This window comes from Apodemus sylvaticus, chromosome 22 (genome assembly GCF_947179515.1).
Source record: "Apodemus sylvaticus chromosome 22, mApoSyl1.1, whole genome shotgun sequence".
Classification (NCBI taxonomy): domain Eukaryota; kingdom Metazoa; phylum Chordata; class Mammalia; order Rodentia; family Muridae; genus Apodemus; species Apodemus sylvaticus.
In genome coordinates, this window is record NC_067493.1 from 33,653,846 (window position 1) to 33,667,734 (window position 13,889).

At 52.5% G+C, this 13,889-nt stretch overlaps 1 protein-coding gene across 2 annotated transcripts in view; it reads right to left on the bottom strand.

Annotated features, from left to right (window-relative positions):
• Positions 1–13,889, bottom strand: part of LOC127672858 (NADPH--cytochrome P450 reductase) — a 43,879-nt gene that overhangs the window by 8,655 nt on the left and 21,335 nt on the right. For both annotated transcript variants that reach the window (XM_052168259.1, XM_052168257.1), the window contains exon 2: positions 10,867–11,058. In XM_052168259.1, the coding sequence (XP_052024219.1) occupies positions 10,867–11,045 (179 nt within the window). In that variant the 5' untranslated portion in view covers positions 11,046–11,058. The remainder of the gene's footprint in view (positions 1–10,866; positions 11,059–13,889) is intronic.

Sequence of the window (13,889 nt, forward strand, 5' to 3'; positions counted from 1 at the left end):
CTGTGCTCCCTCCGGCTTGTGTAAGGTTTATAGCACTGAAGGTGACCTCTGTCCTCTATATACCTGTACATCTCGTGCGTGAGCATGAACACGGATCCTCATACAGACACAAATACAAACTCACGAGAAAATAAGAACAATTACAAATAGGAAGCCTCCTGTGCTGGTGGCTCAGGCCTTGAATCCCAGCACTTGGGAGGCAGAGGCAAGCAGATCCCCGAGTTTGGAGCCAGCCTGGTCTACAGAGAATTCTAGGACAGCCAGGGCTACAGAGAAAACTATTTCAGAAAACAAAATGTGGAAAGCCCCAAGTAGAGAGAGAAGGTGTTCTAGAAGGAAACCCAGCTCCTGCTTCTCTGGCCAAGTCACTACACCCTTATGAGTGGACAAACAGACTCAGTGACCCCTGACCTGGCCTTCTCTCAACTTTCCCACCAACCCCTACTGTCCTTCAATACAACATCTGAGCTTCTTCAGAGCAACCTTTCCCTGCCCCTCTAACATCAAGGCCATCACTACACAGCGCACACAGCCAAGCTGTGCTTCCCTCCATAGATTCAGGCTGCTCCCTGAGGACAGCTCTAACAACTTAAGGGAGGTGCCTGGCGCTCACACACGATTCATGGCTCTCCCGCATGACTGGCCCAGGTCTCCCACCCACCATCTGGCAGGCAGAGGTGGACAGCAGCCTCTGGGGACATTTCCACTCCCTCCCGCCTCAGGTTGAGAAGCCAGCTCCTGGTGTTTCTCAAAAGACAGCTGTAGCCATAGGAATCCTATCTCCAGCCCCAGCGCACAGGGCAGGGCAGGGCAGGGCACCATGCCAGGTGCCATGTTATCTCTGTCTTCCAAGGGCCTGCCCTGTCCCTGAGCTGGAGCCCAGGGGAATCACAGCAGAAGAGGAGCCACGTCAGAGGCAGAGCTAGCTGGCTGCAAACCTCGGCCCTGTCACCACACAGGCATGTGACGGGCATCCCAGCCTCAGTCTCTGAAGGCCTTAGCTACTCACTGAACTTGACTGGGCAGTATCTCCTGAGTCTTGCCAGGCACCTGGAACTTGGGTGACACTCAAGAGGACAAAGGTCTTCTTGGAAAATGAATGGCTACTGGGCCAGTCTGTGGTTTCATCTGAAATTGCCCAGCAACCTAAGGCAGCACAGGGCCACAGAGGTGCTAGGGCCAGAGCCAGAGAGACAGGAAAGGCTGGGCTCTGTTCTCAAGAGACAGACCAGCAGCTCCCAAGGGCCCGGGCCTGAGGCTAGTGTCCTGGGGAAGGTGAAAAGGGCCAAACTCCAGGCCGGCTGGCTCGGCTCTAGCCATGGTAAGGTGAGGACACTGGACAGCTTTACCTGGAGATATTCACCCTTGACCCTGGGAGAAGAGACCATGACATTGTGTGTGTGTGTGTGTGTGTGTGTGTGTGTGTGTGATGGAAGGCACAGGGTTGTGACAACCTCTGGTGTCTCTCGGGAGCTGTCTACCTTTGTCCAGACAAGGTCTCTCTCACCTGCCTACAGTTCACCACGCTGCCTAGGCTGGCTGGACACGCAGCCCCAGGGCCCTGCCTGCCTCGCGCCTTCCCGGCACTGGGATTACAAGCCTACCTGGATGCCCAGCTTTTTAATACAGGTTCTGGGGATCGAACACCGATCCTCAGGCTTGTTTAGCAAGGACTTAAGGAGCCATCTACCCACCCACACCTGAACACTTCGGAAGCCACCCTTGTCCTTTAATTAGCTCTACTTTGGCCCTGGGGACAGGAAGGACCGTCCATTTGCCCCTCACTCATTCGAATCCAGCAGAGGCAGTAGCCTCTGGGCAAATGGAGTCAAAGGACCCCCGTGCTGGACAGTCACACGATGTCTCTCCTGGGCAGCCCTTCTTGCCTGGGAGCAACTCCCAGCCAGCTCCAGGAAGCAGTCCCGGTAGCGCCCACCCAGGGGCTCAACTAACAGCAGGCCGCCTGACCCTAGCCCAGGGAGCTGCTCTCCCTTTGGTGATGGGTGGCAGCCATGCGATCCCAGCCCGTGGGCTGCCCACACAGCTGAACTGACCTTCGCAGGACGGGCTCTTCCGGCGGAGATGAGTATGCACAGCCCATGGTGCCCCCAAGAGGGATTAAAGAAAAAGGAGGGTCCCGCCCTGAGCTCTGCTGCTGCTGGCTGGGAGCTCAGCTCTGTCCATCCTCAGTGTGATGGGGGAGGCTGCTTGGGCCCAGAGACTCTGGAAGTGCCACCAGACACCCCAGAAGTGCTCTCAGAATCCTTCGGCACCTCTGCCTGCCTCTGTCCCCATGAGCCTGTGAACTCTGCAACATCTGGCAGCTCCAGCGGGACTCGGGACTGAGACTGCAGCCTCCCATGATCCCCTGCGGCTGGGGTAATACCCCCCCATACACACACACACACACCATGGACTGAGGGAAGGCGAGAACCTTTCCACACACACACACACACACTCAGTCTCCTTGGTAACTGTTTATATCAGAGCCCTGCTCCCCACACCCTCCCCCCCTTTCCCATTAGGAGAAAAAAAAAAGGGATGGAGAACAAAGCTGTCTGGGCCCTGACACAGAGCCCTTTACAGGTTGCAACAATAAGCCAGCCTCTTGCTGCAAGAGCCCCTAGAGAGACTGGGGAGTCAAAGACACAGGGGCCCTGGCACCCAGGCACACCCTGGCCACTGCAGGGAGACATACTTTCCCTTCCTTCCCCATGCGGTGGAGACCGAGGGCACAAGGGTGCGTGCCTTATGAATCCCCTTTCTCGGTACCCAGGCTCAGACCCTGGAGCACTGCGCAGGTGGCTGCTGGCCCAAGTAGTGGGAGCCAGACACCACATGGCTCCACATCAGGGCTGAAAGGTTCCAATTAGCTCCCCCCAGCCCCCCAGCCCTCCACTGGGAGCAGGCGCCTCTGAAGTCAGCTGCAGGCCACCAGAGCGGGCGGGTGGAGGGGGGGGCAGGGAAAGCACTGAGTCACAGGAGAACCCAGATGCCTCAAGGGGGTGCATTTTTTTTTTTTTTATTTTACTCCAATCCCAGGCAAGGATGAGAAGCACTTCTGAAAGCCCAGGCCACTCAAATCTAATTCTCTGTGCGGTAGAACTGATTCCTCCTGGGATGTCCCGCTGCCTGGGGTCCTGGGACAGACCCGGGAAGCTGCTTTTGAACTTGCTGAGCCTGGCTGTCTGGTGACTAATGTCTCCAGGCCACAGGGTTAACAGGCAGGAAGGGCCATGAGAACGGTGACAGAAGGGGACAGCAGCTCCCCTCGGGACAGACCGCCAGCTTCTGCTACCGGAAGGTCGGTGCGGAGCTAAGACAAAAATGGGTAGGTAGTGTTCCACGGGGCCACGCTAAGGTCAGAGGGCTGCTGGCTGTGGTGGTCCTAGACCCCAGAACTCCCCTGTGGCCTCTGCTTCTGCTCCTACCTACAGATCCCTCCCCTGTCTGAGTTCTTGCCCTGGCTTCCTCAAGGGTCTGTGACTGGGGCTCTACGAGCTAAATAAGCCCTTTCCCTGGCAAGCTCCTTTTGGCCACAGTGTTTCCTCACAGCAAGGAAACAACGTAGTGGGCTAAAGTGCTTTTATTGAAGTTATCCTGAGCAGGCCACATCTGGAGTGTCAACAGGAAGGGCAGACCCACTAGATCAGAGAGCAGAGAAATGCAGGTGACCTCAACAGGTGACAGCACGGGTCCCAGGCCAGTGTTTGCAGAGGGGCCTTTTCTAGACACTTCTGGGTCAGACACTGTATTCTCTGCTCGCACCTCACACTGACAGCTGCCCCCCCCATATATTCTCTCTCTCTCTCTCTCTGGTTTTTTGACAGTTTCTCTTCATAATAGTTCAGGCTATTCTGGAACTCTCTCTGTAGACCAGGCTGGCCTTGAACTCTCAGATATCTGCCTGCCTCTGCCTCCCAAGTGCTGGGATTAAATGGGATTACCTACACCTGCTTTTTTTTCTCTCTCTCTCTCTCTCTCTTAGAAAAAACTTTTTTGAAATTTATTTAGTTTAGTATTTGTATGCACAGTATCTTGTTTGCATATGTGTGTGCACCATGTGTGTACCAGGTGCCCTCTGAGATCAGAAGGTGGCATCAGGTCCCTCAGGACTGTGAGCCACCATGTGGGTGCTGGGAATTGAACCCAGATCCTCTGTAAGAGCAGCCAGTGCTCTGAACTGTCCCTCCAGCCATGCCGTTTTCTTCGAGAAACACATCTGTGTTTCTAGCTTAGTGATCATAGGTGCAAGGCTATCTTTATAAACAGGGTGTCCCTGGCCGGAAGAACCAAGACTCCCCAGATGCTCCTCTATCTGCTGACGCACCAAGATAAAGGAGACCGTAAGAGTCGCCTGCAGCCTTGACTCCAGGCAGTGCTGTGAGTTTTTAAAGGAGAACAGATCCCAAAATAAAGGTCGCTTGAGGAAATGAGAGTCTTTGAGACTTTTCTAAACAAGTCCCAGAGGGGCGGGCACAATCGGCCAAGTCCGGATCGTCGGAAACTCTGAGACAACGGGCTGGAGTTTCTTTCACAAGTATTTCATGGGTGAGTGAGGAGTGGACGGAAGCCAAGAACTGACACGGAACCAATGCTGTGTTTAGGAAAAAGGTGCCATTCTCAGACAGGCAGCGCTGGAGAGTTCCCCACAGCGGTGCGGCTGGCGGTGGGGTGACGGGACAATGCTGACTGTGATACTGACTACATAATTGTGTGTATGTCAAGACTCAGTGGGTAAAGGCACTTGCTGCCAAGCCTGATGACCTGAGTTCAATCCCTGGGACCCGTGTGCATAGTTAAAAAGGGGGAGGTTTTAGAACTGGGGGTGTGACTCCAAGGTAGGAGGGCAGGCACAACCCAGAGTTCCATCCCTAGCACCGAAGGAAAAAACGAGGAAAAGAGGGATTTTATTATATGCAAATTATATCTGAATTTACCCTATTCCCCTCTGCGAAGAGAGAGGCATATGATGTATTGATCAATTACAATCAATGGGTTTTAGATACTGAATTTTAAAACTCTAACTTAAAAAAATAATCTAAAGACAAAGCTCCAATCAACCCACCAGCGATAAGAACAAATGCCACCTGGGAAGGGCACTTGTGAGGGCAGAAGTAACTGTGACATCTAAAAGTGGAGTGAGCGAGCAACTCTGTGGGTGAAGGCACTTGCCACCAAGACCGGTGACTCAGGTTCAATCCTTGGAGCCCATGGGCAACCCGGTTCAATCCCTGAAACTCACAGGCGACTCAGGTTCAGTCCCTGGAGCTGACGCAGTGAATGGGGAAAAGCTGATTCCTGGGAGCTGTGCCCTGAGCTCTCGGCGATCAGGGTCAGAGAGCTGCAAGGCCAGGGCCTGGCTTTCCTTCACAGGTGCTGGGGACTCTATCGGGGATTCCCGTGACTGCACATCAGCCCATAGCCTGCCCAACTGTCTCTTCAAATTCTTACTTCAGCTCAGCCGGCCACACTTGGCTTAACTTGTCTTCTTTCAGTTGGATCTTACCCTCCACCCCACAGCCCTCCTCCCCACAGCCCCCCCCCCCAAACCTTCTCTTTTCCCAGCCATGCGCCATCCCCTGCAGTTTCTGAAGGTGTCAAGAGTCTCTGCAATCTGGGTTTTCCTCAATCCACAGCAATAACAAGCTTTACCCAGTGTTCCAGGGGATCTCCAAACTCTCTGACCCTCCTCAGACCTGCTCCAGCCTGCACGCAATAGCCAAGCCCCTCCTATCTACTCCCGGTACCCAAACCCCAACCTCAGGGGCCCTTCTCCTGGGATGGTGTCTCCTCTCTGGGGACCAGGTCCTGGAATGGTTTCTCCAGCCTCCTCCCTGCCCTCGCCTCCCTCCGCCTTCCCGATTTCCTGGATGCTGCCATTGTGAAATCAGGGTTGGTCATTTTGCTGCTCCCACAGCCCTCCCTTGTCAGGTCCCAGCTTGGCCCTTCTAACTGCACTTCCCACACTCCCCTGCCACTCCCCAAATAAGCCTGTCACCCAGCATCTCCTCCACCTGTGACGAAGGACAGCATCACTCATTGCTGCCCAAATCCTGCTCTGCCTCTGAAGCTGCAGGCCGTGTTGCAACCCTTTCTAGAACCTTCTCTCATCCCCAGTCTGAATGGATCCCCACCCCTTAGGTTCCCTAACTCTGAACCTTTGACCCCAGTGCAGAGTATCCCAGAGGATCTGTGTACAGGGTGGGGCTTGTTCTGTTCTGAGGCTTTGGCACAGATGTTTGTGAGTGTGTGCCAAGATTTTCAAAGCACCCAACCATCCCCATGTTCTCCTTGTACCAGAGAGGCCTGGGATATGCTACACACTCGCTCACGTGTAGGGTACGCCTCGCAGCAGGAATTCTGCCCAAGAGAGGTCAAGGCGAAGTTCAGGGCACTATGTTCTCTCTCAGGCCCAGGAGGGCTTCCTGCCACAGGGATGCTGACTGGGCACAGGAGAGGGGTACTCCAGGTCCGGGGCAGCAGGGACAGTGTTCAGGCTCAGATGATCAGAAAGCTACTGTGGGAGGGCCGTAGAGCCTTGCCCTCCCAGGGAGAGTCATCTGGATCCCCAGGGGCACCTCCTGGCTTGTTTTGTACCTCAGGACCCACAGTGCTTGCTGGCCAGACTGGAGCTGGCTTGTTATTTAGGCTTGCATAAATCCATCCCCTTGGGGTTAGGGATGTAACTTGGTTAGAGAGAGCACCTGCCTGGTATGTGCAAAGCCCTCCCTGCTGCTCCCCCTAGTTTGATGCAGAGCACAACCCCGGTGTCACATACCCGGCAAGGTGGTGCGCACCTGTAATACCAGAGGGTGGGTGGAGGCGAGAGGACCAGAATCCGATAGAGCAAGTCAGAGGTTGGCCTGGCTACATGAGACTGGCTCTCAAAAGATAAATACGATCAGCGCGATGACTCAGTGAATCAAAAATGCCTGCCAATATGCCTAAAGGCCTGAGCTGCATCCCCTCGACCCGACCCCCACGGTGTAAGAGAACTGGCTCCTGCTAGCTGGCCTCCAACTTCTGCATGTACACCATGGCCTACATCTATGTGCATAAGTACACGTATGTATCTTCGTATCCACACATACCCTACCCCCACCTGATGGTTTCATGCTCCGTGGCCAGCAGCCCCATATCAAGGCCTTCAAAGAAGCTCATTTCTATTAGTCACCAGAAGCCATGATAAGAATGTATGATACGGGGCAGGGCATTGAGAGGGGTGGTGCCCAGCTTTAATCCCAGCCCTTGGGAGGCAGAGGCAGGCAGGCAGAGCTCTGTGAGTTTAAGACCCCTGAGGCTAGCCTGATCTACAGAGCAAGTTGCACCAAAATCCTGTCTTCAAAAACCATAAGCAAACAAAGAAACAATTTTGAAAAGCATAAGAGACCAGGCGGCATGTGCCTGTGATCCCAGGAATGAGGAGACAGGGAGGATCACTGTGAGTTTGAGGCCAGCCTGGGCTACACCAGATCCTGTCTTAAAAAAAAAAAAGCAGCAGCAACGACAACAAAAATCCCAAAACAACAAAAATATGTGTGTTTTAACAAATCTAATAAACTTGCTCACTCTGATAGTCACAAAACAAAACAAAAGTAAAAATCCAAACCAAGAGTCAACCAACCATATTTGCCTCAGTTTCCCAAGTGCTGGGATTAGAGGCAAATGCCGCCTTGCCTGGCCACCTTGAATTCTTTACCTTCCTGCCTCCATCTCTCCCGTGCTGGGGTTAGGTGTGTGCCATCACGGCTGGCCAACTGTTCTGAGACAGACTCTTGCTGAAGTTGCTGAGGTTGGCCCTGAGCTTGCCCTGTAACCCAGGCTAATACCTGGAAACAGTTGGGTGGTCTGTACCTCATATGCTTTGGGGGGGGGGGAATGGGGGGACCTCCATTTTATAAATGGTGAGACAAGGCCAACCTGGAGGGTGGGGTCCCTTTATCTCCAGGGGGGGCAGATATCACCACAAATGTCTCCACCCCAGAAATGTACCTAGGGATAGCCCCAGCGGGATCCCAGGTCTCCGTCCTCCCTTACTCCAGCAGCCTAGGTGTGGCTCCACCCTCAGGACAGTCTCCTAGCCTCACCCTAAGCAGGCTGGGTTTCTGTCCAGCCTCAGGGAGGAGAGGACCAGCGCCTGGCCAGCCCCTAAGAGCTGCAGCAGAGAGGCCCTGCTTCGACAAGGCACACTCAAGTTTCTTCTCACCCACGTCTACAAAGCACATTCCATTGCCCTCGCTTCTCAGCTGCTTCTTGCTTTTATAGTGCAGGCTAGCCTCCAGGCTAGCCTCAAACTTGCTATATAGCTGAGAGTGACCCTCAACTCCTGATCCTTCTGTGCCCACCTCCCAGGTTCTGGGATTACAGATGTGTTCCAGTCTTTTTACTTTTTATTTAAAAATTACATTTATGTGTATGTGTGTGTGTGTGTGTGTGTGTGAGAGAGAGAGAGAGAGAGAGAGAGAGAGAGAGAGAATGGTGCCCAAGAACAGTGTACTAGCAGAGGTCAGAGGACAGACTGCAGGAGCCTGTTCTCTCCTTCTACCATGTGGGTCCCAGGAATCGAACTCAGGCTGCCAGGCTTGGTGGCAAGCACCTTTACCCACTGGGCCGTTTTCCTGACCCTACTTTTTGCTTTTAAAGATTTATTTCATATATATGAGTACACTGTCGCTGTCTGCAGACAGCACCAGAAGAGGGCATCAGATCCTATTACAGATGGTTGTGAGCCACCATGTGGATGCTGGGGATTGAACTCAGGACCTCTGGAAGAGCAAGAGCAGTCAGTGTTCTTACCACTGAGCCATCCCTCCAGCCCCCTGACCCTACTTTTTATTTCTGAGACAAAGTCTCTGTGAGTTGTACAAGCAGGCCTCAGCTTGCCTCAGTCTCCCGAGTGGTTGGGATAGGCCTCCACTTGGCCATCACATTCACTGTACAAGGTCAGAGCCAATGACGGCAAGAAGTGGGGAGGCAGCTCCCGGTCCCACAGCCTTGTTCAGAGCAGGGGGGGGGGGCGCAGCTTGGAGGCCGGGACCAGGTCACAGTTCACCTTCTCTTCACTAGGACACATCTTCCCCACAAGCACCGCCCTCTTCCTTCCACCCACAATGCATCCTGACCAGCTGGATTCCAACTCACTCGCCCTGCCTACATCCCTGGCCCTTGTGTGACCCGACCGGTAGGACAGGGCCCAAGCTGCTATACAGAGGGAGGCCCTGGAATTTGTCCCTCCATCCAGCTCAGCTAGTTTCTAGTCACCTGGGCCTGTCACTGCCTAAGGGGACAGGGAAGAGGCAGAAGGCACAGGGAAGCATTTTTCAACCACTTTGGAAATCAGTCTGGCGGTTCCTCAGAAAACTGGGCATGTCACTTCCTGAGGACCCTGTTATACCACTACTGGGCATATATCCAGAGGATTCTTCAGCATGCAATAAGGACACATGCTCAACTATGTTCATAGCAGCCCTATTTGTAGTAGCCAGAAGCTGGAAAGAACCTAGGTGTCCTTCAACGGAGGAATGGATACAAAAAATGTGGTATATTTACACAATGGAGTACTATTCAGCCATTAGAAACAATGAATTCATGAAATTCTTAGACAAATGGATGGAGCTGGAGAACATCATACTAAGTGAGGTAACCCAGTCTCAAAAGATCAATCATGGTATGCACTCACTGATAAGTGGATATTAGCCTAGAAACTTTGAATACCCAGGACATAATCCACAAATTAAATCATGTCCAAAAAGAATGGAGGAGTGGCCCCTGGTTCTGGAAAGACTCAGTCCAAGAGTATAGGGGAATTCCAGAACAGGGAAGTGGGAAGGGATGGATGGAAGAATAGGGGGACGGAAGAGGGCTTATGGGACTTGTGGGGAGTGGAGACGCAGAAAAGGGGAAATCACTTGCAATGTAAATTAAAAAAAAAGAAAAGAAAAAAAAATAAATAAATACTAGCTACAAACTAATTCCAACACTCTCCCTGAGACAGGGTTTCTCTGTGTAGCCCTGGCTGTCCTGATCTCACTCTGTAGCCCAGGCTGGCTTTGAATTCAAAGATCTGTCTGCCCCTGCCTCCTGAATGCTGGGATTAAAGGCATTTACCTCATGGTCCCAGGTCTGTCTGTCTGTCTCTCTCTCTCTCTCTTTCCCTCTCTCTGTCTCTGTCTCTGTCTCTCTCTAAGGTACAGAGTCAGCTCAGTCTGGCACACAGCATAGGATGACCTTGAACTCCTGATCCTCCTGCCTCCACTTAATTGCTGGAACTGCAGGTCTCAGCTTCTCTCCTGTACCGCCATCTCAGTGGTCCTTAGGGTTCTTGGTCCAAACTATACTCTGATGCTAACATATTCAGCAGCAAGGGGAACTCAGGCCCGGAAGGTGAATTCACACCATGAACTCAGCAAGTGCTCACAGAGAGAGTGGTGCTCAGGGCCACTAGGTTGACCAAGAAAGAGAGAGAGAGAATAAGGTTCAATGTCTCGCCAGGCTGGCCCAGCAAAGAAACTATAAACTCAAGGAAGCCGGAGTCTACTTCAGTCACAGCCACAGATCCTGAGAGGATTTGGGACATAGAGGGAAAAGACCTTAGAAGACACTGGCTCAGTAAATCATTGATGGAACAGGTAAAACCGAATCCAGTTCTGTTTTTTTCCATATGTACGTGAGTGGTGTGTGTCTGATTATTAAAGAAGACTCAAAAGCATAGTAGGGTCACACCCCAAACTTAAACCCCAAATTCCCGGGATGCTGGCTCCTTAGAACCCGCAGCCCCACCTTGGAGAACAGCATGGAAGGAAGGGGTGCCAAGGGTGCCCAGTGAAAGGGAGAGCTGAGGGCTCTCTGAGGGGCGCCACTCACGTTGTCTGGATCTTGCTGAACTCTGGTACCTCTTCTTTCTTCTTTCTGAAGATGAACCAGTAGGTGAGGAACCCCACGATGAGAGAAAACAGAACCATGTCTGTCGTGCTGAATAGAGACACTTCTTCAGCCACAGTCTCAGGCATGGTGGCACTGGTGGCTTCGTGAGAGTCCCCCATGTCAGTGACACAACTGTCAGGAGAGAAGCAGGAGACGTCAGTGAGGAGGAGCAGCGTGCCCCTGAGGCCAGAAGAGGTGCCCATCTGAACCCTTCAGAGTGAGGGCCGCATGGACTGAGCAAGGCTTCAGTCCAGGAGGCTGCAGCCCAGGGAAGAGCCAACCACGACCTACCCTGATGGCGGCGGCTCTGTCAAGGGTAGGGTGAACCCCTTAGCCAAGGATGACAAGAACCCCTGGGCTCCGTGTCCCTGAGCATCTCCAAGTCTGTAGGGCACACACAATGTAGGCCCTTGTGCTCACCGTTAAACACCGAGGAACCCAGGAAGTTAAACACACATACTGTCTCTTTAAAGGGATACAGCCTGTTTTCTTCCCAGAAGGTTAGGAACGGATGTGGTGAAGGGCCTGGTGACCTCCATACTATGTGTATGGACAGGCCACAACAGCTCCCCCAGACTCTTAGGTTTATCTCCGTCGATCTACAGGCTCTCCTCTGGAGACCCTTATCATGAGCACTGTTCACCCTGAGCCGCATTTCTCGGTTAGTCTGTAGAACCGATCTTTACGGAAGATGTCACTTGTACTTTACAAGAATTCTGATGTAATTATGTCTTAAGTTTTGCTGTACACATGGGACTGAGTTAATTATCATCAAGAAACTTCTTCCCAAATTATACTGTGCTTAAATATGCCTAAAAGAAAACTGCCAGCCGGGCGGTGGTGGCATACGCCTTTAATCCCAGCACTCTGGGAGGCAGAGGCAGGAGGATTTCTGAGTTCGAGGCCAGTCTGGTCTACAGAGTGAGTTCCAGGACAGCCAGGGCTATACAGAGAAACCCTGTCTCAAAAAAAAAAAAAAAAACAAAACAAACAAACAAAAGATAAGAAAAAGAAAAAGAAAAAAAAAAAGAAAACTGCCTAAAATTTGAACCAAGCCTGCCTGAGTGGTACTGAGTCGAATCTCCCTCTTGCTTCCCCTGGATCAACACTCTGATGGCTATGGTGTTTGCAAAGACCCCCCCCCCCATACACATACACACAAGCCTATAAGACAGACACATAGTTAAGACCCCAGTAGAGAGACAGAGACTGTGCCCCAAAGGCTGGGCTCTCGAGTTGTCTGAATGGGACGTGGTCCTAAGTCACTGCAACTGGCCCTGGAGCTTCTGGCTGATGAGAATGCATTAACTCAAGACCCTGGGCCTCAAGAACAGGTCCAACTAACACTGGGCCTCACGGCGCACACACGGCTTGACCCTGGCACTGGGAAACCCTGAGCTGGTTTGACATCCATAGGTCCTGGCGACACAGTTAGAGCTTCCAGGCCCACAAGCCTGGTTCCCACAATGTCCTCAGTGCCAAAGCTCTAGGGACACTTACAGGTGATGCTCACTTGATGCTGGCGCCGGGTCCTGAGACCTTCCATCATAAACTGAAAACGTGCCAGGCGGTGGTGGCACACGCCTATAATCCCAGCACTATGGGGAGGCAGAGGCAGGCGGATCTCTGAATTCGAGGCCAGCCTGGTCTACAGAGTGAGTTCCAGGACAGCCAGGATTACACAGAGAAACCCTGTCTCGAAAATAAACAAATAAAACAAAAAACAAAAAAACATAAACTAAAAACGTCGCTGACTTAAAAGTTTATTTAAGAAATTGGTGGGACTAAGTGTTTGCCTTGCAAGTTTAAGGAAATGGGTTCAAACCCCGGAGACCGTATTTAAAAAACCAAAGCTGGCTCTGGTTGGTGAGGTGGCTCGGCAGGTCTAGACGCAAGGACCTGAATTCCATGCCTGGGACCCACAGTGGAGGGAGAATGGACTCCTGAAAGTTGTTCTCTGACCTCCACATGTTTCTGCACGCGCACACACACACACACACACAAACTGTAAAGCCAGGCATGGCAGTAATCCCAGTGCTGGGGTGGCAGAAGGCCGAGGACTCCTGGGGCTTGTAGATGGTCAGCCTGGCCTAATCGGTGAGCTCCTGGCTGACAAGGGGCCATGTTTCAAAATCAGGTAGTTGGCTCTCCTGTGGAACACTGCTTACTTACAGCTGTTCTCTGGTGTGTACACGCATGCACAAGTGCATATATGCACACGCATAGTATTTAATACAGCTAACTCAGCAAATACTGTGATATCTCGGCTTCATGACAGGAGCTCGGAACATTTCCTCGGTCTGTTGGACAGTCATCCCCGCAAAGCCTACGGGATACTAACTCGCTGACGTTCCACGTCATTGTTAAAGCAGCAACCACCTCTGCTTCATACAGGAAGTCATCATTGCCAAGAAAATGAAAAGCCATCCACGTGATGCCCGCCCCCCCCCACTGGAAATGATGCCCCAGCCTTTCCCGCACCCGCCCTCCAGGGTTCAGCTCCCACCCTCGAGCTGTAACAAGCCACAATTGTAAGTAAACAAAGCTCTCCTCAAGTCTCAGTCCTGGGGAGACACTGAGCCCGACATGGTCTTGGGGGTGCTCCGCTGGCCTAGTCAGCATGGAAACCTGACAGGTAGGTAAATCTGATCGGGTCACGACAGCATGAGGTCCAGAACCCCGAGCAGGCCATGCCTTCCGTTTCCCCACAGTCCCGTGACTGAGTGTGCAGCTCCAGTCACAACTCAGTCAGAAAGGCCTGAGTCATATCTCAGCAATTCAGGCCAGCTGAGGTGGCTTCCTGTCAGCTTCCGTTTGCTGTCACAGCCTCGAGCACTGAGCCAGCCTCAATCTGGGCTATCTGTCCTTCCAGTCTACAGCTTCCTTCTCCCATTTTAGACTTTCCTAAGAGCTGGCTCCCATCTCCACTTATCCTTACTTGTCCTATGGGGTGGTGCTGGGAA